Consider the following 25548-nt stretch of genomic DNA (forward strand, 5'->3'; position numbering starts at 1 on the left):
TATTCAGTATTTTCCCAAGTGCTGCAGTGTAGATGCATTTAGAAATTACAAGGAAGGATTTGTAGGACAGAGTTGCATAATACATTTCAAATTCTATTACTCTGTATATCTTAACAGCTGAGATTTAATTGGCTCAGACATTCTGTGGATGAAGGAATGATCCATAGAGAACGAGTCAGAGAAGTTGTGTAGTTGCAGAGAGGATTCTAAGTTTTTAAGGTTGAAGTTATGAATGAAGGGCCACCAGAATGCCTCCCCCAGCAGAAGACTGTAAGTGTGCACCTGGGCCAGGCCTGGCTGAGGGGCAGCGCAGGAGGGATGAGCCATCACCGCCCTGGTAGACAACCCTTCATGGGGTAAAGCAAGGACTCAAGTGACAGCATATGTCATCTTTCATGTTTGTGGATTTGCTCAAAATTAGTCTTTTTTGCCTCCTCTTATCTCTGCCATATTATCAATCCAGTTAAAAAAGAAGGTATTTCATTCTCTCTCTTCAAAGCTTATGGGATTTTGAAAACACTACTCTACCTCATGACATACCACATGTCCCTGTGAGTCCTAATAACAAAAGTTTTGGGTTCTTTGTGAGCATGGGACCTCCTTTTGTGAAACTTTGAATACATTCAAGAGGAATGTATGACAGACAGGATTCCACTGTTGAGGGGCACTGGGAACACTGCATTGTCCTCGGATAATATTGAATGTAGACAATGCTATGTGGCCTCCAAGAACATTCCAAGGCCACTGATCCTTCAAGGGGAGGATCAACCTTTAAGTTTTTGATTTTGTGACTGAGATCAGAATAGACTCTGGGACATAATTCCAGATATATCCAGATTAACTTTCTCTGTCTAATTAAAGAAGAATTTTGGATTTAAATCCTGTTGGAAGCAAAGTTAAGGGCCCGTTTTATGCATTTACTAAATGCTAATGATGACATGGACTTCAAAGAAAAATTTTAACATTTAAGTAGAATATCGGTACAAAACTAAGGTTTAGCATAGAGTGGTTCTGAAATGAGCACCGTCTCAGAGTCAGGAGGCCTCAGTTCTGCCCAGTTGTAAACTCATGGGTGGTGTGGCCTTGGGCATTGTCTTTGGCTTCTCTTTGCTTTAATTTTCTCATCTGCAAAGAAAGGTGAAATTGTTGAAGTTATCCCTACAGTGTCTTCTAAAGCCAAACATTTCTGACTCTGTTTAATATTAAAGTAGCTGAGAGAGTTCCTTTAAGTCTAGGCATCATGGTTACAAATATTTTCATTGTTTTCTGGTTGGTTTTTGTGATAATATTTTGTCATTATGAGGCTTGGGTAGATGAGAAACCACATACATGGCATGAAAGGGTTTCTCAACAGAAAATCCGTGTGGCTCAAACTCTGAAAACAGGCTTACAAATTTCTCCTGAAAAACAAACATGTCACTACACAAGCAACTCATGAAAGACCTCTGAGCACTGCTTTTCATAGACGTAGGACAATTCCCAAAAAATATTTTTTTTCAAAATAGTATTTTCCGTCCAACTTATTTATTAAAAATTTTTTTTCTTTAATATTGTAGGCTTCAGAAGGAAGTACAGTCCATACTCTGTGTACATTTCTGGTCCATTCATTCTGTCAACATTTATTGATCATCTCCTATGTGCTAGGTGGTATCCTGGAGGCTGAGAATTAGAGGAGTTACAGAAAAAAGCTCCTGCTATCTAGTTCCTAGTTTCTAGTACCTAGACTAGTAGAGAATGTGGTTGTGGAAACAGTAATGATAGAATGTGGTTTTGAGCGCAGGGTGGGTGTAGGGAGCCTGATCAGGGAATCATTAATTGTAGGTCATGGAAGCCTTTATTGAAAAATGAATAGAAGTTTGCAGGTAGCAACAAGGGTTGGCATTCTTGATGTAGGGGTCTGCAAGATAGAAAGCCCAGGGATAGGAAGATGACATTGAAGGTAATGTGATAAGACTTGTTATTTTAAGTAAAATCACTCTGGTTACAGCCTTAAGGAAGGTGAGAGTGGGGCAGGGAGAGATGGATGATAAGGAAAGCAGTTAGGCTACTTCAAAAGGTCCGAAAGAAGAGGCAGGGAAGGTTGGAGCTATAGGCAGGCCTGAGAGATGGATATTTATGTAACTGAATGATTGCGTAAGGATTGCATAAGGATGGGGAACCAGAAGGGGAAGGCAGGCATGATTGTGGGGTTTCTAACTTGTGCGAGTTGGTTGGAGCACCCTTGAGAGACTCATTGGCAAGGGAGTGATCTTAGGATCCTCAAATGTGCCATCTCTTGCTGATTTAGGAACCTGCTGCCCCTTTGGTGAAAGTTTTAGATGCAGTGACTGGGATAAAGAGGCGATAGCCAGTGGTGTGCCGGTAAATACTTTCAATCAACTAACCACACACACACACACACACACACACACACGCACGTGTGCACACAAAATCAATGTGTTGATTAAACTTTTTACTAATCTAAAGCATGTGTAGCACACAATTTATAAATACTAATATACATGCTTTTTATTGTAAAATACATATAACTGATTTTCTCACAGAATATCTTCACTGATGATCTCTTGTATCCATAGCTTAGCTCTGCTTGCCATTGACCAGGGAGTGTAATCGCCCTGCACCCCCAGTCTTTGCATCGGTCTGGGAAAGTGCCTCACCTCCTCTACCAAAGGTCTGCATGATACAGGCGCCGCTTTGTCCACACTCTCTCCCAGACCACACACCATTCAGTAGCTGCTTTGGGATATGTTTCTATTCATTCCCCCACTTCCTAGGTCAGTGACCAAAGTCTATGCATATGAGACCATATGAGTCGTGTAAAATCTCGAAGGGCCCCTTGATCCTTAGAATCCCACTTGAGAAGCAAACTGAACTAGACCAAACTGATGGGTGGGCCTCACCTCTAACCACAACTACTTTTGCATGTGAGGATGTTTATTATATAGCATTGAAGAGATGTAATTTAATGTGCCGTGTAACATATCCTCATAGTTCTCATCCCACTTGACCTTTCCCTAGCATTTTATGTGATTGACTTTTAAAGGAACATTTATTGATTGATTGACTGATTGGCCATGTTGGGTCTTTGTTGCTGCACGCGGGCTTTCTCTAGTTGTGGCGAGCGGGGGCTACTCTTTGTTGTGGTGTGCAAGCTTCTCATTGCGGTGGCTTCTCTTGTTGCGGAGCACGGGCTCTAGGCGCGCGGGCTTCAGTAGTTGTGGCACGCTGGCTCAGTAGTGGTGGCTCGCAGGCTCTAGAACTCAGGCTCAGTAGTTGTGATGCACGGGCTTAGTTGCTCCACGGCATGTGCAATCTTCCCGGACCAGGGCTCGAACCCGTGTCCCCTGCATTGACAGGTGGATTCTTAACCACTGCACCACCAGGGAGGTCCTATCATTGACGTTTTTTAGCACTCTTCTTTTTTCAGCTTCATCTATCCTTGCCTTCCATGATATCACTGGACCAAGTACATGTCTCCTTTCGATTTCTCTCCCTCTTCTGCTGATTCCTTTTCCTCTGTTCTGTCAGTTCTCCGCAGTGCCCTGTTTCTTTTACACTTCTTGCCTGGATGTCATTCATTGCTCTCAGGGTTTGGTTACCAGCAGCAGGCTCTAGACTACTGGACCTGTGTCTCCTGCTCAGCCTGAATCTCTTAATCTCCAACCCTGCACATCCACCTACTTGCTGGACGGCTCCACGTGGACATCCTTTTGTGTTCTCAAATGAAAATACCCCAAATGAGACCTATTGGCTCCTTTGCTCCAGTCTTCTGATTTTCCCGTATTCTTTGTTTCTAAGTTGTTACTACCATCTTGGAGCTAAAAATATCAGCTGCCGGGGCTTCCCTGGTGGCGCAGTGGTTGAGAGTCCGCCTGCCGATGCAGGGGACACGGGTTCGTGCCCCGGTCCGGGAAGATCCCACGTGCCACGGAGCGGCTGGGCCCGTGAGCCATGGCCGCTGAGCCTGCACGTCCGGAGCCTGTGGTCTGCAACAGGAGAGGCCACAACAGTGAGAGGCCCGCGTACTGCAAAAAACAAAAAAAGAACATCAGCTGCCATGGAAATCGTTTCTTCCCATCCACACCAGATATGTCAAGAAGACCTGGCAGTTCTTCATTTCATTCCATCTCCTCTCCTGCTCTCTTCAGGTTTACTCCCCAAATTCAGGCCTTCATCACCTCTCTCACCTGAACTGTTGCCCATCTCCCTGCCTCCGATTAGCCCCGTCAGTCTAGTTTGCGACCCATAGCTAGATTTCTTATCTTCATTCCATAGCTAGATTTAGCTTTTCAAAGCCCAGGTAGGATGTTCCAGCATTCTCTTCCTTGAGCACATCTGATGGCCCTTTGCATTGTCTGCAGGATGCAGTCTAGACTCTTGGCACGGCTGTCTCACTATAGCAAACTTAGCTCATCTTCTGCTGTTCCTCTAGCTACTCACTTCATAAACCAAGCTAAATAAATACTCCCAGTTGCTCATTCACGCTGAAGGGTCTGTAATTAAATTGTACAGAAAGGTCAGTCAAAATTCATATAATGGGGATGGTTGTTTCTGAGTAAGGGTCTTTCTGTCTCCACTTTTACTTATATTATTAATCATGACATGAAAGAGCATCTGTTGGCCCTTGACGCCTGGGTCTAGGGTTCAGTGATGTCATTGTGTCTCTCCTTGTGCTCTTCATGTAACTTGGGGATGCTGGCTATGTTAATAGGTACACCAGCTCTCTGCATGTCTCCTTTCAGGGAGAGAACGGCCCCATTCACACCAGAAACCTCATTTTCCTCAGAGGTAGAAAAATGAGACACAGGCTTCATATTAAGGGAATTTATACATACATGACGGCTCCCTGTATGTGATTTCATGACTGGAATGGAATTAGATATGCAGTGGCTTTCAGAGTTCTGGTAGACATTTGATTGTTCCCCCTGGATAGTAACTTTATGGTTTTTACAAGGGGAGTCATACTGGAAATTATTTACCCTCTTTGTCTTTCAACTGATTTGTCCCCAGGCCAGACCTGTCTGAAAATTGAAATGGTAAACCTTTTCTCTTTTCAGGTTATCGGTCGGAGGTGTCAGGAATTTGTTACTGTCTGCTAAAGCCTTTTAGCATGATAACATGCTAAAGGCAGTACTCGTGTGGGAAGTTACACTATTATATGGATGCAGAGAGGGACTTAAAACTAGATTATTCCTGTGTGAAAGGGGTTGGGGGGCAACGGAACAGAATTAAAAAGGAAAAACCTTAAAAACATAAAACCCCTGTGGATCTGCCTTTTCTTCCTACCTGCATCTCTTGTATGCCACAGGGTAGATTGTAAGCTCTGTGGGTGCTGAAAAGCTGCCTTTTGTCCTCCTTTGAAACTCTCAGCTATCTGTACCCAAGTCATGCCCATAAGGTACGGTGGTAGTCAGAAGCCGTTGGCTTTAGAGAGTGTCTCTGTCCTCTTAGCACAGCCCTTGAGGTGACTGGGACGGATGCTGGTTAAGAAGTGTGTTCCCTACATGAGCGCACAGACTGGACTTATTCTCCTTGATCATTTTTCTCCAGGGAGAACTCTGTGCTGAATGCTGGTTTTGCCTTGTTCTTGGAGGGTTGGTTTAGAATTCTCTTGTGCTTTTCCAAGAATCCCTCCATACCTCCACTTCCTCTGCCACTGCTCGCATAGTAGCCCTTCTTGTAGCTTCTTGGATTTACTGGGAAGTATGCCATCTTCCTTTGGTTTGGACCTTGGAGACTCAGCTCTTTCAGTGTTCAGAGGGAAATGGAAGGTGGAGGATCAAAGGACACCAGTGCTTTCTGGTGCTCTCTGACTGCCTGTGTTTGGAAGGAATGTAAAAGCAGTGAGTTCTCATCATTACTGTGATATTACAGCATTATAAAGTATTAGACCTTTGGGGAAACTGAGGCGTAAAAAGGTTAATAAGTGTCCCCTAAAGTCAGTGACTAGTTGATGGCAGAGTTCTGAGGTCTGCACCACACTTCCCTCTTCATATGGAAGGTTCTGGAAAGGTCTCCTTTGAAAATGTATCATGACATCATGAAGTATAAGCTTCAAGGTTACGTATGTTAAAGAAATGCAGTCAGTTTTCCTCAGGTGCCCATACTGGTGAGCAAGCTGATCCTATCCTCAAATGATTTCTACAGAGCAAGGAAAAACCAGTCAGACTAATGTTAATCATGGGAGCCTATTATAATGATATATAACTTGTCGTAACACATTATAATAGTACAGCAAATATATTTAACTCATGGAACATTCTCAGGGGGCTCTTAACTCCCTTTAAAATCATGCTCCAGGCCTCTGTTATAGCAAGAGGGAGCTGCAGAGTTCTGTCTGTGAAGCTGCCACACCACTTTGACCAAGCCAGTGTTATGAGAAAACCTTTTCAAAACCCCTGCACTGTTTTTCCAGGCTTAAAAGTATGTTTGGTTTTGTCAGCACCTGGAAACGGGAAGTTGAGATTTGAGGAGAAACCTTTGGCGTTTATGCACTAAGCTTGCTGGAGAGTTGGAGTCTCTGTTGCCATGGAAACTGCACTGCTGCCTCATTTATTAATGGAGGCTTGGTGAACTTCCAGAGGTACTCCTGCCCTGTCCTGTAAATTCATTCTAGAGAAATGCAGGTTGACTTTTCAAACATGTCTCTGTCATTTCTCAGGCATTGCCCCCTGGATCCTCATGAGCTCCAGAAAATTGCCTGTATGCTGTTTCAGAACCACCAATTTTTCTCTGGCAAGTGCGTGTGAAGGCTGTTTCCTCTCTTTCATGCTTAAATCATGTTTATGCCTGCCTGCCTTGTCCAATAAGTGAATTTTTTATTATTCTGCCTTTAAGAATTATGGATTTAAAATAAGGGAATGGAAAAATTAAGTAATCAAATGCATTGAAAACCTTGATACTAACTTTAAGGGAGTTATACATCTCTAACTTTTGAACTTCTAAACTTGGTTTTTTATCCAAAATGGATGGTTTGCTTCTTTCCACTGCAGAAAGACACTTTCAGGAAATGGCTCAGACAAATGTTTTTAAAGTAAGTCTTCATTTCACTAAACTAACTCTCCCCTGCCAGGTATATTAACAGTATTGGAAGCTGCCTCTAGAAAAAAAAATTTTTTTTTCCATCTAATTGTGTATCTGGAGGATGCAAATAGTAGTTTTAAGCCTTTAAGACATCCATCATGCCTGGCAGCCTCTATTATCTCATTGTTGAGTTGGAGCCAAGTGAGAGTCTTTCTCTGTCTTAGGAAGGAGGTGCATAGATCTGGCTCTGCCACATCTGTGCTCTCAGGGGGTCCGAGCCCTGCTCTAAGGGAAGGCAACTTAGGCAGACCCACAGGTCCCCTAGGATGGAGAAAGATCATGGGTCCCCATTTTCTGATGTCGCATTAACGTAGAGACTAACTTGATGTTCAGAGTAGAAGTGATGGGACTTGTTCCCTTGGTCCTTCTAGCGTCTCTGAATTACTGTTAGTTTTTAAATGCATTTTTGTGGCTGTAATAAAACACTGTTTATAGTCAGCTACAAAGTAAGTAATTACAATGCAGCAAACGAAATTCAATATAGCTTTGCCGTGGTTTTTTGAATTTTAATCAAACCAGACTTAGAGTAAATTATAAAATCCCGTTGCTTTTGTTGTGATAAGTGACATTGACAAAATATTAATCTAATGGATTGTTATTCACAGAAGCTAAATGTCTTCTCTAGTCTGCAGGCTTTGGATGTTTGCTTTTTGTTTTAATTTCCAGTGTATGCTTTAAAAAATCCAGAGAAAAGAATAAAGTTTTAAAACCACATGAAATAAAAACTCTATGGAATATTCCATTGTTGATATCTTGCCAGTCACAATTGCACATCTCATTTATGGCACTGAAAACTTTTTTTTTTTTTAAACCAGATGTCTCTGTGGTCACTTTTTTTGGTATCGTTAAAACTGGAGCTGGGATAAAAAACCAACTGTTGACTACGAAGTCTAATATTAAAGGAATAATCAGCCCATGTTCCTATTAGATCATTTCCCTTTTATTCTACTTTGTAAATTACTTTGTGCTGTTGCTTAAAAATGGCATTTTGTTGGTTGTGTATCCCTTTTGTAGCTAAATTACCTGAGTTATTTTCTTTGGAGATCCTTTTAACTTGAATTTATATAATAACCTATAAAGTATATATATGCATATATATGTATATATTGCGTGTATTAAAAATTCAAAAGTTAATTTTTCTTTCTGTCAGTTTATTTGCTTCCTTCCACCATGGCTCAATGCCTTTCTTTGTTTTAACATTTTGATGTTAAAAATGAATGTAAAGAATTTAATTCCCAGGTCTTCACATTAGTCCTGCAAGAGTTTTTTAATAATACGAATTTCAGTCCAAGGGTAAAATCTTTACATGTTGTTTGTCTCCTTTTACTCTTCAGAGCTGACCCAGAATCCAAAGTTTGGAGTGAAATTAATTTCTCCCCATAGCTTTTCCTTCAAGGTATTGTAGAAATCCTCCTTTTGAAAAGTGGAGCCAGTTACTCGTGTGTGTGTGTGTGTGTGTGTGTGTGTGTGTGTGTGAGGGAGGGTGTGTGAGAGAGAGAGAGAGAGGGGGGAAAGGGAGAGAGAGAGAGAGAGAGAGAGAGAGAGAGAGAGAGAGAGAGAGAGAAGGGCAGTGGTAAAATCACATTATTTAGTCAGTTTCCAAGTATGATTGTTGCCTGTATTTTTATCCGGGGATTAAATTGTTGCCACCACCATCACCGTCAGCTCGTGGGGGGCAAGGGTAGAGAAGGTGCGAGACAGTTGGTTGTAGACACCCAGACATGACAGCAGAATAATCTCTGCAACAATATGGCAGTGGAGCATTTGCTGACTTCAGAGCGCCAGATCAACCCCAGTATTTTTTCAGGGATGCTAAACCTCTTGTAACTGCTAAATTGGATTTGTCACTGAATGAAGTATCAGCTGCAGTTGAACAAGGCCATAAAAGCCAGCCGGCTGGCCCTTTGTAGGCAGGGCTTACCCAACGATTGATATGTTTTAGCACTTTTGGGATTATTGTGATTAAGAGGAAACCATCCTGAATGAGAGAGAAAAGGGGGTAAGGACGCCCAGCTCACAGCTGTGAGCAGCCTGTGTTTGCTGCTGAGGAAGTCACCATTACGGCTTTCTCCGGGGTCCTACCCTGATTGACGGGTATGAAATCTTTATATGAAGAAGCGGTGTCCTTATTTCCTCCAGTTGCAACTCTCCCTGCAGGGCAGTAGGCACGTGGAATGTTGTGGACTTGAGCATTCCGAATGCTTTTCAAGTGCTCAGGCACGCATGCGTGCACATGCCCACAGTGGCTAAACGCGTTAGTCCACACACACACAAGTTAATTGAGTTAACGTGTGGGGATTTTGGTAACAACAATAGAGTGTCCTCTTTTATTTCCCAGACTCAAAGCTCTGTAACATGCGTTAAATAGATACCTCCGTGTAGTTTGCGTCTGAGTCGCTTGTGTGTGTGATGGCTGAATGGAGACTCCACAGCCCTTGGGTTTGTAAACTCGGAGCACCTGGCTGAGGGTTTATTAAGTACGAGAACCTTACCGTCCTTTTAGAACAGGCTCGTTTTCAAGAACCACCTGCTCCTGGGAGTGGACGAGGTTTTGCATGGCTCTTGCACCGGCCCAAGGCAAGCTTTTCCCAAGAGGCAGCTTGTTGAGTAGGCTGGAGTTTGAAGCTGCCCACTACTTGCAGATGCACATGGAATGAGTCGCCTCTCTGGACATCCCAGGAGGCTGTGCCTGGTTCATGCTCAGAGTTTGCTCAGCATACCGCACAGGAAAGAGGCCGGCTTGCCAGGTCCTGCAGAGCGTCTTTCCAAGCCCGTGAAAAGCACGAATCATCCAGCAGCAGAGCATGCTTACAGCTGGCCCTTTGCTAGCTTTGATCTGCGAATCAGGCTGCACCGTGAATGCCCTTATTGTCATGTTATGTGTACACAGTGTGTGAATTATTGAAAATAGGGAGGCCTGAGCCTCATCTGGTAGAGATTACAGTGCAGGCATGCTGGGCGAAGGTCTGTAATTGAAAATCCCCAGATGCTGTTTATTTGGCCTTTGTCACATGACCTGCTGCAGGAAGATTGTCTGAACAAAATGTTGCCTGCATGAAGAGTGGAGCCCGCCCTTCCCCCTCGTCCAGAGCCTCCCCAGGCTCAGTCTGTACACAGCTTAAACACCTGCCCAAAGGATTTTTAAAGGCTTAAAATAGATTCGCTCATAGCATTTAAATAGAGGGCATCTTGCTTGTTGGTTTAAACTGCTTAAGCGGTTGTTGACTTGTGGAACCTTCTATCCACCAAGGGTTTGCTGAATAATTTCACTCTGAGATATCTTTGCAAAGCAGCCTTCAGGGCTGGAGTCAAGAGTAGTTTGGGCTCTGCCTTTTCTTACAAAATCAAACTTGTGTGTGGTGAACGAACTTGCAGATGAAGCCACGTCGACTGTCCGTATTCCCTGTCTTTAAAAAACATCCTGGCTACCCAGGATACAGCCCAGAGTGAGCTGGTTTGTTTCCATTTTATCCAGTTTTTTCTAACTTATTCTAGCCGTTTCTTAGAAAATTTGTTTTTCTCAGTTAAATACTGAGTGTCCTCCTCTGTGAGGGTGGTGAATTGAGGCAGGATGATAAATCTTAAAGATCACAAGAATTAAAAACAGAGTGGCTTTAGCAAGCTAATTTTGAAGAGGGAAAGGCTCTAAGTTTTCCGGGTCCTGTCCACTAGGGAATGGAGCAGTCACTCAGTGTCCTTTTTTGCCCCCTGTATCTCAGTTATGATCACGTGTGCCTTGTCCGTTTCTTGGAGCTTGTGAAGAGGAGAGGTGTCTCGGGGTGCATGGGTATCTCAGCAGCTCACAAGCGTTCAGCTGGGCTGTGAGTTCCTCGAACTCTTGTGTTCTTCTTTATATCCCTGTCCTGCCAGCACAGTGCTTTTTCTGTCCTTCCTGTTCCTTTTCCCTCCCTGTCTTCCTGCCTCTTCAAAGAAAACATTGTCACCACCTCCTGTGTGCCATGATGTCACCTCTTCAAATATTTTTTTCTTCCCAAGAAGCGGCTAAAATCAGCAGCAGTGCTATCATTAAGTAGCAAGCTCTGAGTACAATGCCAGGAGTTAGAGGCCGGGGGATACTGTGGGAAACAGGACGTGGGCCTTGCTTTAAAGAAGCTCCTAATTTGTCAAAAAAAAAAAAGGGAGCAAAAACTTGCACAGGAAGAGTGCATGGCAAGCACTATGCTAGTTTGCATGGAGGTTGCTGAGCTGAAGAGGCAGAACAAACTGTCACGGAGCTGGAGGAGTGCCTTTGGAACCGGGTCTTGACAACTCAGAAGTAAGTGTTCAGCAGATTTGGACAGGACCGAGGGGCGAGGGCAGGTCAATCTACACAAAGGGAATAGCACCCAACGGACACAATAGCTCTGTAGAGCGAGGCAGGAGAAAGGGCAAAAAGTGGGCTTGTATGTGTAACAGTTATGTTTTTTACAGAGAATATACTGCATATTACCTGAGTAATTAGAAATTTAAAAGGGGAATAAAAATGGGTTAACTCTCCTGAATCTAAAACTCAACCAAAAGAGCTAATAATCTCTTTGTTTTGCTTGATCACTAGCTAAAATGAAAGCCCATTTCATAGGCCACTGCTTTCTCGTTGATGATATTGTTGCCTTTGGATACTCCTGATTTTGAGAGCAGTCTAATGCGTCCAGCGCAGTTGGGTAAATGACAGAGAACGTGGCAACCACGGGAGGAAACATTTCTGGACTTTTCTCAAACTGTTCTTCAGTATGTTTCCTCTCCTTCTAAATATTCTGCCTTTTATTACAGACGTGTGGCTTCTTGCCTCAATTCTCCTTCTAAAATCTAAACTCCTTGGGGGCAGAGAACATGTTATTATTCCAGTGTGTATCTCCTCCAGTGCCTAGTGCAATGCCTTTTACATAGAAGATACTTAACAGATATTACTGAACAGGGGACGGGGACTACATTGTGGCCAGATTATGATGGCCTTGAAGGCATGAAGAGGTGAGGTTTTATCTTGTATTATAGGTGGTGAATGGACTTTTAAAATGGTATATTACAGTTCCATCCACTTTGTGGTTGGGTTGGGCCCCCTTTAAGATTTTGTTTTGGTTAAGCACTTAGTAATGATCCTGTGAGAAGTTAACTTATTATAGAGGCTATTTTCAGAGCCGTTGGTCTGATGTTAAGCATAATGAGCTTGGAAGACAAAGCTGGGTTCAAATCCCAATTCCACCACTTAACTGGTTTGGGAACTTGGGCAAGTTTCTTCTTTGAACCTCAGGTTCAGCATTTATAAAACGGGAATATGGTGGGAATGAAGGTTAAATGTATTCATGTATAAGCACAGTGCTTTGAATAGTGCTGACACAGTAGGTATTCACACAGTAGGCATTGTCTAGCTTTCTTTTATCTCACTTCGTCCCTACCTGTCATCCAATATTATTTCATTTAGCTTAACCCCCCCAAGTTTCAGTCTCTTGGGTTTTAGTGCATTTTTTTAAAATGTTGTTCTTTATGTATGGTTTCCATATTATTTTTAAAAGAATTACTAAGTGCCTAGACATTTAGAATTCTTTTTATCGAATACTATGTTTTCTAAGCAGCAAGTAATCCTATGTGAGTGTCATTTGGATTTTAATGCTTGCATAACTCACCTTTGTATAGCTACTGCTATATAACTTCAGAAGTTGATGCTTAATTCTTCTAATGATAGTTGTGTTTTTACACTGACAACTAAATTCTGGAAATCCAGTGGGAGACATGCTGTTTATTTTCTTTTTTCCTTTAGAATAATTTTTATTAAATCATAAACGTGCAACAGCTTCTTAACTCTACACACCCACAAACATTTTTTAAAGGAATAACATTATGTCTTATTCCACCATGATTCTGGCTAATAGCCTCCATAACCAGGGCTACCTAGAAAATTGCCACCTCTAGGTCCTCCTCCATAGCCATGAAAGCTACCCCTGAATCCAGGACCACTTCCATATCCATCAGATCCTCTCTAAAGTTCCTTCCCGGTCCTGCTCCAAAATTTCCACCACTACCATGAGAATATACAAAACCAAAGTGGCCTCCTCTTCCACTTCTAGAACGTTGGACTTCTTGCATTTTAGGTTGAGACAGGGCCTTTGTTACTTCTGCATGATGACCATTGATGACATGGTTGGGACATTTAATGCAATGCCTGCAGTCTATTCATAGAGGTAATTTTACAGTCTGCCACAAATTATAATTTTGGCCTCATTTAGCCCTTAGCAAAAACCTAATTCTTGCTATTTTATTCAAGGAAGAATCTATTCTAAATTAAAAGATTATTGTAGCAACTACGTAATTTGCATGATGCCCTCTTAATATTCAGATATCACAATAAAGGGCTCCTTTTACTTAGAAATAGGTTTTATGGCCATATCATTTGGATGATTTAGGGTAATGAATGCAAAGATTTTGAGGACATTTTCAGTGTAGCGTGGAAAAGATGTTCCATTTCTATAGCGTTAAAAGTAGAAACATTGTAGGTTTATACTAGATGCCATGTGGTATGGTATCCTGGACAGAAACCATGTATGTCAGTTCAAGCAATGAAAAAGAGGTCCAGAGAAGTAAAGCTAGTTTCCCATGTTCACACAGCTAATAAGTACATGTTCAAATTTCCCAGAGAAGATCTAGGCAATGATACATCTGAATCCAAAAAAAAAAAAAAAGTTTGCAGCAATGCCACTATTAAAGAATCTCCATTAAAGACCAGCAATTTTTAGCACTTCAAATGTGTGGATTTCACACTTCTCTAAGGCCAAATAATTAATAAATAAACAGAGTGTTCTTACCAAAGTTTTTCATTAACAGGACTCTCCTGGGTTAATGTTGGATTACCTTTTTTTTTGGACCAGGTCCATATTACTGTGGCATGTGGAGGTCATCAGGGGGAGAGAGGGGTGAGGAGGAAAAGAGCATGTGTTGGTCACACTTGAGCCAAGCTAAGAGCTCAGGACGAGAGTCTGGAGAATTGTGCCGCCTCTCACTAAAATAGTTGTAACTGTAAAAGGGCCTACAGATTTCAGATGGTATTGACAATGCTGTTATCCAATTTAGGTACTCATTTTTTAGATCTTTTTTTTTTTTCTGATTTTCTTCATATGGAAGAGGAGAGCTCATTCATTTTTTTTTTCCTTTAATTGAAAACATTTACTGAGCACCTACTTAATAGGCGCTAGATCTGGAGTCAGAACCAGATGGGTTCTGTCCATAGAGCAGTCACTATTCTAAGAGGGGACTGGATAGTCCTGTAGGTAAGTAATGGCAGTGTAGCAGCAGCCGGGCTATCTGCTCAGTACATGAGCATACGAAGGAGAAACGACTAACTCAGTTTGGAAAGCTCCCAGATGTCAAGGAGGAAATGCTTCAGTTGGTGCTTACAGGGCTAAATAGGAGTTTTGCTGGCAAAGGAGAAGAAGAAGAACATTTAAGGACAGATGGTTACACAAAGACATAGAGGTGTGGAAAAGCATAGTGATGGCTAGGGGAACTCTATGAAGCTACTATAGCAGTACAGGAACAGGCTGTTAGCCTTAGGTAACAAGCTAAGGAGTGTGTGTCTTTCTTACAATGGATGGGGACCTGTTGGTGTAGGAAAGCAACGTAATCAGATGTGGGCATGAAAGAGAAGGTGAATGCCCACAAGATGAATGGCAGGAACTGTCAGGACTGAACACTCTCCTGAGAGCCTCTGGGTAGGGGGTCTACTTAGGTTGCCACTGGGGTCAGCAAGGTTAGAGTCTGTTAACATCCTGTACACACCTTGAGTGTGTGGGACACAAAAATGCTGAAGATATAGAACCTACCTTTCAGGAGCTTATGGTCTTTTACACAAGGAACTCTTACTAGAGCCACAATGTGGGCAGTGCCCTGACCCATGAAGTAAAGTACTTTGGGCCCAGGGCAGCATGGGGAATCTGTGCTACTTCCCAGTCAGAGTCAAGCCATCTCCCTTCACCCCACTTGTATATACAAGGCAGTTTTCTTTTTTTTTTAATATATAAATTTATTTTTGTATTTACTTTTGGCTGCGTTGGGTCTTTGTTGCTGCGCGCGGGCTTTCTCTAGCTGCGGCGAGCGGGGGCTACTCTTCGTTGCAGTGCGCGGGCTTCTCATTGCGGTGGCTTCTCTTTGTTGTGGAGCACAGGCTCTAGGCGCGCAGGCTTCAGAGTTCTGGCTCAGTAGTTGTGGCTCACAGGCTTAGTTGCTCCACGGCATGTGGGATCTTCCCAGACCAGGGATTGAACCCGTGTCCCCTGCATTGGCAGGCAAATTCTTAATCACTGTGCCACCAGGGAAGTCCCAGGCAGCTTGTTTTTAACTCACAGTGTATTTGGTTTCAGTTTGCTCTGTAGTATTGTGGTCTTTCCCAGCCACTGGTCTGTGAGGTGAGCTCCAGGTACCTGGCTCCCTGGCTCACTCCTCTTCACACACTCCAAGCCTAGTGCATATTTCAGGCCTTTCATGGAGGTTTTGTGAAGGAAAGAGTATCTGAGCTGGACCTGGAAGGCTTTTGATTGGTGGTCTTAAGGGATATTGTACTTGTGAGCAAAACCTTAGAATGGCAGGATGGTTCAGGGAACTGAAAGCTAGGTGTGCATTTTGATGGCAGTAAAATGGATTAAGGTGATGGTGGTGTGTCATGAAAAAAAAGTTAGGGCCAGACGGTGGGACCATACTGAACACTATACTAAAGGAATTTGACCTTTAGACTATAGGCAGAGGTCTTGAAGCAGTAGAGTGGCTGAACCAGAGGTGTGTTTCAAGTAGCAGTATATAGGATGGATTAGAAAGAACAACTAGAGGCATAACGTAATTAAGGCTAGGTAGAGGATTAAAGAGGTGATTGTAGGGCTTCCCTGGTGGTGCAGTGGTTAAGAATCTGCCTGCCAATGCAGGGGACACGGGTTTGAGCCCTGGTCTGGGAAGATTCCACATGCCCGCGGAGCAACTAAGCCCGTGCGCCACAACTACTGAGCCTCTGCTCTAGAACCCACGAGCCACAACTGCTGAAGCCTGTGCACCTAGAGCCTGTGATCTGCAACAAGAGAAGCCACCGCAATGAGAAGCCCACGCACCGCAACGAAGAGTAGCCCCCGCTCACCACAACTAGAGAAAGCCTGCGCGCAGCAACAAAGACCCAACCCAGCCAAAAATAAAATAAATAATTTTTTTAAAAAAAGGTGATTGTGTAGCATCTCTTTATTGCTTCATAAAGAATGAGCCATTAGAAAAATTTTCTTCATTTATATTTTTTTTCCTTCTGGAAATAAACACAACAAAAAGAATTCAACATGGAGGGATTGTTTGTATTCAATCCATAACATTAGACATTTTTACTTGCTCGTCTCTCTTCGACCCTTGTAGTCTTATGCACATGTGTAGTTTGTTAGCTAAGATGAAGGGGACCACGGTGTTTTATGGAGCCATCCCTTGATAATGTTATCAACTGCCGTTGACTGATGGGAACTCAGAGAAGGTGGGACTTGGGTCATTGCCAGGCGTTTTGAAGGGATTCAAGGAATAAGTTCTGACCAACCAGGGTTAACACAGCCTTCGTGTGTGTATTCTTCCTTCTAAAGCTGTTCCTTGTAAGCCTCTGGTGAGTGTAGACAGAGGATATTTATTTTAGAGACTTGCCAGTGTTCACCTCCTGAAGGCCACCAGTTCATTTTGTAAGACTTTAGATGGGGAACATGCAGTACCAGCCTCTGGCAATGCAGAATGGGCTGCCTGGCCCATTCTGGTGATTTTCCATGTTGGTTGGTGCTGATTTTTGGTCAATGATTTATATTGGGGATTAACTGAGACACTGGTGTCTAAACTTCCTCATTGGCAACAACACTCTGTGACCATTTCAAATGCTCTTTAGTGCACCTGCGTTTACCCCCAGTCTAAGCCTTGTACCCCTCCCCCACTCTGGTTCTCCATCCCTCTCATTCAGTTATTCTTTCCATCAGTGTATACTTTCTGAGGACCTGCTGTATTCTTGGCACCGGGGGCACAGCGATGAGCGAAAACACAAGGTCTCTGCTCCTCTGGAAATTCCTGTCTTTAGTGGGGGAGGCAGGTGTTCATCATGCAGTCATTCAGATAAATGGAACTTGTCAGCTCTGATGCGTGCCATGATTGAGAGGCGTGGAGAGGGGTAGGGTGACTTGAGTCCGTTCTCACGGGTGAGAGTCCTTCACAGATGTAGGCTCCCTGAAGGCAGAGATGGCATCTCTTTACCCCCAGAATCCTAGCATGTTGCTTGTGCCCTGTAGGTGCGGTGGGTGACTGGCCAGCTTTGGTAGACCTCCTTTCTTTCCCAGTGTTGCTGGGGTGATGAAGCAGTGTGTGAGAAATGGCTAATTATTAACTCCTCACAGGTCAGTGAATGGTCTCTACTGCCTCCTCTGGGAGTATCCATAGATACAGACGCCCCAGGTCTTCAGCAGGACAGGTTCATCCAACATCCCCGTTCTGTAGACCTCTCCCTAGCAGCTGACACTTGGTTCCTGCAGTGTACCCTACACCTGTGCTTTTTGGTTGTTGGCTTTCATATTCTAAGATACTTTTTCCTTTACATGAACCTCAGGTCATACAGAGAGGTCCAGAGCTAGAAAGTATTTTAACACCATCTCGTAGAATCTTACCCAAGAAAAGTCCGTTGTAAATCGCTCTCTCATTGGGCATTGCTGCTGGTGTTGGAGGACAGAATCATGCCTTGTGGTGTGTCACCTCGCAGAAGACATCTTTCTTTGCTTCTTCTCACTGGGTCATCTTTTTCCAGTTTATGCTGATGACTCAGTGTCAAACTGGATTGTAGGGACATAGGAGCCTCTTTTCTGCTCCTGATGACAATTCATTCCATAAACATTGAGCTGATTGGGAAGGGGAGGCAGAGAAAAGATGAATGTTATTGGCTCTTTTTTTTGTTTTTGGCCTCAAGGCGTGGCTTGTGGGATCTTAGTTCCCCCGACCAGGGACTGAACCCCGGGCCCTTGGCAGTGAAAACCCAGAGTCCTAACCACTGGACCACCAGGGAGTTCCCTCATTGGTTGTTGTTCTTAAAGACTTTATGCTCTGTTTGGAGCCATGACGTGTGCTGAAACGATCAAATACAAGGCAGAAAATATATGAGCCAGCAGTAAAGAGGCCAAGGTCAAGGGCTGTGGATGTTTAGGGAGAGGGGACCTGACCTCTCCCAGCTGTAAAGCTCATGAAGGACAGGCATTTGAGAGGTGGGCAGAATCCAGACATGCAGCACTGGGCAAGGAGATGCAGGCCATGAAAGCAATTGTGTGTTCAGGTACAGAGCTCAGACAGCTTAGGGCCTTAACAAGGAACAGCCTAATAGTGCCCTTGGGCCAAGTTAAGGCTTGTGAGGGGGTGTGGAAGACCATATGGCTACAACCATAGCATCAGTGCCTGTTTCATACAGCTTTGGTCTAGCAGTCAGAAGAAGCTTGAGTTTTCCATCTGATTCTCGTTCTTTTAACATGGGAAAAACCTGTGGGGGAATCCTCCCATGTCCGTCCCAGCAAAGAGAGGGCTAACAGAGGTTTCCTTAGAGTACACTAAAGCCCCTGCCCCAGGCCAGAGTATGTGTTAGCCTTCAGACCGGCTGCAGCCAGGGAAGAGGAGGTTCCATTTGTTACTTCTTTCTTTGTGGCTCCCTGACTCCATTCAATTACAAAGTGGCTCTTACACTGTTAAAGCCGAGTGTCTCTGGGCTACAATTTCTAGCCACAGACCCTGCATTTGCTGTGCCTCAGACATGACCCTGAGGCCACATCCCATTACACACAAGCCCACAACAACGTTAACCAGTCTTCTCTCTGGGTAAGGCAAGCACAGCGCAAACTCCCTTTCTGTCGGAATCTCTCTCTCTTTCTCTCTCTTGCCCCTTTAGCGGAAATTTCACAGCAATCTGGGAGGCTGGAAAAGCCAATGATGGGCTCACTTTCAACTGTGTTATGTCACTTAGGAGAAAGGAAAAAGAAAATAAAAACTGGATCGTAGCACTTAGTGAGGATCACAGTATAAAAGCGACAGGTCAGGCTGTTTGCCTTTGCTGCTGCCTCTTGCCTGTGGGAAAAGCAAAGGCAACTGCAGCTGCTGCATCTCAGATTTGAAGAAGTGATAGGGTGTGCATTTCTAAAGGACATTCTATGCTGCAGAGAAGCTGTAGTATAATGACACTTAGTGGTGAAGTGTGACATTGCCACTCAGCTCTATAAGCTATTACAGGTATTTATAGAGAAGAGTGAAGGAGATGATTCATGGATGCTGTGAATGTAGAACCTGGAGATTCCTGGGCTCAGAAAGAGAAAGTGTGCAGTGGTCAAGGGAGCTTGAGGGTCAGCATGCCTGGTTTTTAGGAGCCCCAGTTTCCTCTGTATATCTATTTTAAAATGCTGCTTCCTCTGTCTAAAAGGGTCTTCAGCGTACCCCCTCCATTCTGCCTATCAAAATCAGTCTTATCACTCTAGTTAATGATATGCACACTGAAGGATGCAGGGATGTTATCATGCCTGCCACTTATTTTGAAATGCAACAACAACAAAATAAGATGGCTCGGTGGACGGGTAGAAGAGTGGATAGATGGAGTGACATGTGATAAAGCGAATAAAGAAAAAGTGAAGGTAGGATCTGGATGGTGGGTATATCGTGTATATAGTGTTGACTTTGTATGTTGGAAATTTTTTATAATGTTGGAGAAAATGTAATCTATCTTTAAAGGCTAGCTTATATTCCAGTACTTTGGGGAAGGCTTTCTAGATTTCTGGAATTATTTGTGGCTGATTACCCACATATGTTACTAGAACCTCTTTCAGTTGCTGTCTGACACGTAGAGCTGATTTCCTCTACCTTAGCCCTTGTTTTGGACAGTGAACTCCTTGTGGGCAGCAGGCTAGGCTGTCTTTATATCCCTGATACACCAGACAGGCATCATGTAAGGCACAGGGAGAGATGGTACCCACGTAACTGTAGGAATAGTTTAGGAATGTCATGATTAACTTTAAAGTTAACTTAGTTGAAAGTAACTTTTGTAATGTAAGGTTTACTGGATCAAGCACCACTATATGTGTACATGTGTATTTTTTTTTGGAAGCGAGAGTTAGAGAAATGAGGGTTAACATTTCTAATAACCAGCATCCTTCATGGCTGTGAAACAGAACTGTGTTGTATGGACCAGAGCCCCACTGCCAGTTACATCCGTGATGTTTGGTGTCCCTGAGTTCCCTGTCCTTGATTGGAGAATTCTGTACCTTAGTACCATGATTCAAATCCAAGGCTTTGAATTGTATGAATCCAACCCGTTTGGAGGGCCATGCTATAGAAATACAAATAGGGCTCAGAAAGTCCTATCAGGGTTCCTAATAAGAATTCATTCAGAACCTAGTAAAATAAGTACAACCCCAGGCACCCAAAAAGATATTCCAAAATCATTTGGAATGACATACTTGTTTCCTTAAAGGGTAAGCATATTATAATTCTGGGAAGATTTAGAATTGAATGTAGACGTTTTTAATATAATCAGAGCCATAGTGTTAATACTTTTTATTTAAAGGATTTGTGCATGTGAGTACTTCAGTATGCATATTTAAAATAATTTGGCGCACATAACACGTTAGCCTGTATTTCCAATTTAAAATATGCAATAAAGTAACAGACTTAGACTTGATTTTAGGGAGGGTTGAAGTCTTAACTAGATTTCTAAGCAATATTGGGGCACTTAAGAGAATTTATTAGGTTTCTAAGAGTTGTTTAAGAGGAGGTTTTGTAAGTTAAATCAAACAATTCTAATATTTAAAAGAATTAAATAAATATAAATTAAATAAATTATAGATTATAAATAACATAGTTTAAATGTTTGAAGGAGTTTAACTAGGTTTGTAAAATGGACCAAACATTAATCCGATGGCCCTTTGAAAGTGATTATAAAAATTACAGGATCTGTAAGTTGAACTGAAAACTTAAAAAATGAGCTAGGGCATTTAAGGTTTTTCAAAAAATAACTAAACAAATGAAGTAAACATTTCTAAAGCCAGGTAAACCTGACTAATGTTTTCTGTGCACAAAACCACCCTTATCGTCATTTAAAAAATTCACAAAAAATAAAGTGATCAACAGTCTGCTTTGAGTTCACGGTAGATGCTTAGTGTTAGTGGAATTTGAATTTGTAACTTGAATCAGCAATATTCCTTATGGCAGGGCAAGAAGGAACACATAGCAGCTTCAAGTTAATTACTCTTCGTGGCTTGAAACATGGTATGAAAGAAAGAACACAGGCTTTTAAAAGAAAGGTAATCTTGCTCATGTAAAGAACCAGGGACATGAGAGTCATGACCAGCTTTCCATGAAATGATGTAGCATAGCGCTCAGCACGTAGTAGATGCTCAATGAGGTCTTCTTGTAGAAGTAGTGGTCTTTAGAAGCATTTTAATCAAATTATGAGTTGACATTGTTTATGCCACTGCATAAACCACAGGGTGCACAGTCAAACGTGGCTGTCCTAGGTACTGATCTCATTCATTCAACCAAATGCCATAAGAAATTAAAAACTGGTGATATAGGTTGTATGCCACTTGTATCAAGCTATTCTGTCTGCTTTCCTAGAAAATAAGCAAATGGGGGGCGGCAGGAGACGTTTTTCCCATCTGGACAAGGTTCAGATGAAATTGCATGTAATTCAGAGCCCTAGGTTTATTTCGTCCTGGCCACTCAGCTCTGAACAGGGTGCACAGTGAGGCCCTGAGCTGGAGGATGCTTGGCTCCGCTGCAGACATTGTCATTTAGGTCTGGCTTCTGGTAATTAGGCACTCCTAGCTGGGCTCTGCTGTCAGCCAGCCTTTGAAACAAATTGCAAAATCTGTACAACCATCTGAGAGATGGAGAAGTAGACCCGATGACACTACAGGGGATATTGGTAGTTCTCAAAAGTTGAAAGAGAATGCTTTGAGAAGCAGTCCTCAAAACTGAATTTGGAGGTCCTTTTCCTATGGTTAAAGGGTAAGTTCAGTCACAGAATCAGGATCTGAGATTCAAAAACTGGAATGACAGGCTTAATCTAATAAGATGAAGTGCGATAGAAATACACACAGCATTTTGTATTTGGATCTGAAAATCCCAACTACGCATGAAAAGACTGGGAACAGGGGTAGGGGGGTACGGATGTATCTGAGAATTAGGCCATATGAAAAAGACCTAAGAGTTCAAATTGACATCAGTTGACGGTTTATTGTGATTCCCCCCAAATCTAGTGCAGTGTTAGGCTGCATTAACAGAGGTGGAGTATTTAGGACCAGGGAGGTGACTACAGTTCTGGGCTCCAGGCTATGAAAGGAAACTAGACAAAGGATGGTCACAGGATGGATATGGGAGTGTTCCAAAGCTTATCACAGATAACAAAGGAACAGGAAAGGTTTAGCCTGGATACAAACTGCAGGAGGACCTGAAAGCTGTCAGTAATATCTGAAAGGCAGTCATGTGCATTAAGAACTAGCCTTGTTCTTATTAAGGGGAACAAAAAGAATCTGGGGATGAAAGTTACAGGAAGCCTCAAATAAGGAGGGTCTTTTAATTCTTCAGTATATTTTAAGATAGCATGGGCTACTTCCTTAATTCTAGAAGTGCTGGCTTACATAAGGACTTAGACTTTTAGGGGTAGGAAAGGATGACTCAGAAGTACTTCCCAGCCCCAAGATTCCACGATTCCCTTGCCTTCCAGTGACAACCTTATCCTGCACGGTCCTAACACGGGCAGGTGGAGAACAGAGCCATAATTACAGGAATGTTCTAGGCAGCAATGGGAGAGGTTTTAGAATTCTCAGGCAAGATTCCCATAAAGACACTCTCACCAGGGCCGCCAGTTCTTTACTCTGCTGGGGAGGTCTGGGGCTTGTGGTACTCTCTGTCACCAGAGGCTGTGTTAGTTCCTCATTTCTTCTTTCTGTGTGCCCAGCAGTGTGCTGCGTGCTGGGGAGACCTTGGGGAACAAAACAAAATCTCTTGCTGTCTTCAGCTATGCAGTATGTGTGGGGTGTAAGACAGCAAACACAAATTAGACCACTAGATAATACCGTGATGATTATAGTGGCAGTTTGGACCCACGTGTCCCGTATGAGTGCATTTATATTTCATATAGTATTAGTAATACATTTCCCCACTTGGCTTTGGGGGTGTAGTTTCCCATTATATTATAGTTCAGGTCGTCTCTTTGAGATTTCTCAGTCTCTTGCAGTAGGGACCAGAGGTATTTGTTTATACTTTAAGGCGTTTTCTTTCCCCCAGAGGTAATAAAGCTTGGAAAAGGTTGAGTCTTTTTTTTTTTTTGGCGCTGACAGTTTTGTGTATAGTTTGTTACTGGCACAGTGACTACATTTAGGGGGGTGTCTGTCTTCATACTGTAGCTTCTTTTCGTTGTGCTTCCGTGGCCAGAGCAGTTCATCCTCTCGTGGCTCTTACGACTCTTAACTGGAGTTAACTCTGAGTAGAAACCTGGGTGAGAAGGAATATGAAAAATAAGACTGGAACAGAACCAGGTCTGTATACTCCCACACTAATCCTTGTATTTGTTTTTTATACAAGTGACCATCCGTTTAGGGACAAGCATGCAAACACAAAGGCACATTTTTAAAAGGCACATTTCTCTCCTCAATTGCTGACTGTAGTTCATAATTAAATTCCCTTCGTCCTAATTTCTCCTAGGAAATATTGTTTGCAAACGATTGTCCTTTTTATTTTTCTAGCATTAATAAACTTACAGTTGCAACAAAAACTCCTGATTCTGAATTCAATTCTTAGTTTTTCAGAGGCTCCCCCCCTCCCCCGCCCCACCCCAAAGTAACCTACTTTATTGTAAATTCTTCTTTCTTTCAGGTAGGAATGAATTGATAGCCAGATACATCAAACTCAGGACAGGGAAGACGAGGACCAGAAAGCAGGTAAAACAACCGACCTGGAAATTGTGCATGTTAGCGAATGGCCCAAGGAGGCATTTTGGCTGCAGTGGCTGTCTGTGCTTTGGCTCCTAGGAGCCCCCGATTGGAGTTCCCTGTAAGGACGTCAGTGTTGTAGGTGTTTGAAATTGGCTCAGTTTTCACTGTTCATCATTTCAGTGACCTTTTATTATGTGGTCTCTGGAGTTCCTTCTATACACATGTGGGAAAGTTTCACCGCTAAGGACAGTGTATGAACTGTTCCTGTACTGTATTGTAAAAGTTAAATTTCTTTCCGAAACTGTGCATCTGCAAACATTTCAAAAGCTGCAGGTGCAGGTATACTTTGCAAGTCATGAAATTTTGAGATTTTGCGCATTGTAAAATCCTGGAACAATTACATATTAGTCATCATTTCAATGAAAAAGTAACACCAGCAGCCATGAGTATTGGCTGGAATATAAGGCTGAATGATGTGCGTCCAGGGAACTGTTGCTCCTTAAGCTATGGCTTTTTGTCAGTAGCTGCTGTGACTGAAATGAAGTTACAATACCTTTGTGCAGAGCAGGGTCAGGAATTTTCCTCTGCCCTCTGTCAGCGTTCTGGCGCTCTTCGTTCCTTCTGATGTAAAGCAGCCCAAATCTCTGACCCAGTTCAGAACTGGAACGGATGAGAAATTAGTGTTTAACAAAAAACAGAAAAAGAAAGAAATGGAAGGGGGGAAAACCATCAAACCAACCTCATGGGTGAGTTGTTAACAGAAAAAAATATATATGTATATTTTAATGTTGACCTATGCTGACTGAAATGGCATGAATTTATAAACTATAATCAAACCAAAAGGCGAGCTCAACTGTGGTCTCGTTAAACCTGAGCAGCAGATTCCAGTCCTCTGCTCAGTGATGAGTTGTTTTCCTGAGTGTTTATGACGGGGAGAGCTTTCCCCAGGAACGCTCCCGTGCCCCAGCCGGGAGCCCACTGCTGAGTCAGCTCAGAGGCAGGGCATTGTCTGTTCGGTGGATATTCCCCCCACTGTGGCCCTCAGCAAGTCAGAGAATCACATCAGAACAAAATTCTGGTGAAAACAAGTGAAAGCAGGAGCAGGATGGAGAGGTGAAGAGGATGGGGGAGTTCCTGCTTCTCCGTACTTTAAAAAAAAAAAAAAATGCAGAAGCAAATTGAAACTCGAAGACAAAGTTAGAGATAAGAGGTTCATTTGTTATCATAAATCCTGTTTTTAGGGTGGCTAGAGTGTTTGAAATCAAGTAATGGCCTCACAGTTGCTGAACTTCTAAATGGGAGGTTCTAAATTTCTGAAACAGACAAATCTTAATTCCCAGCATACTGAAGGTGCTGGACCTGGGCTGTCTGCTGGTCTATGAGCTCTGGTCATGTGCCCAACCCCTTCACTGGGGGGACACTTCTAAATTTAACCAAGTCCCGCTGAAAGAGATGCAAATTTGTTTACCCAGTGGAATCATTGTGTTTCAGAAGCCGGGCTTGGCTTTGTTTCCACACCCCGGCATCCCGG

At 42.9% G+C, this 25548-nt stretch overlaps 1 protein-coding gene across 14 annotated transcripts in view; it reads left to right on the forward strand.

Moving 5' to 3' along the window:
• TEAD1 (TEA domain transcription factor 1) overlaps positions 1-25548 on the forward strand; it is a 264117-nt gene that overhangs the window by 165596 nt on the left and 72973 nt on the right. For 13 of the 14 annotated variants that reach the window (XM_029207013.1, XM_029207008.1, XM_029207012.1 and 10 more), the window contains one exon: positions 23959-24023. In XM_029207013.1, coding sequence (XP_029062846.1) covers positions 23959-24023 — 65 coding nt within the window. Of the gene's footprint in view, positions 1-11155; positions 11360-23958; positions 24024-25548 lie in introns of those variants that run through there. The other variant, XM_029207014.1, reaches the window with a different exon arrangement.

The sequence above is a fragment of the Monodon monoceros genome, unplaced genomic scaffold, assembly GCF_005190385.1.
Source record: "Monodon monoceros isolate NGI ecotype Baffin Bay Population unplaced genomic scaffold, NGI_Narwhal_1 Super_Scaffold_7, whole genome shotgun sequence".
Classification (NCBI taxonomy): domain Eukaryota; kingdom Metazoa; phylum Chordata; class Mammalia; order Artiodactyla; family Monodontidae; genus Monodon; species Monodon monoceros.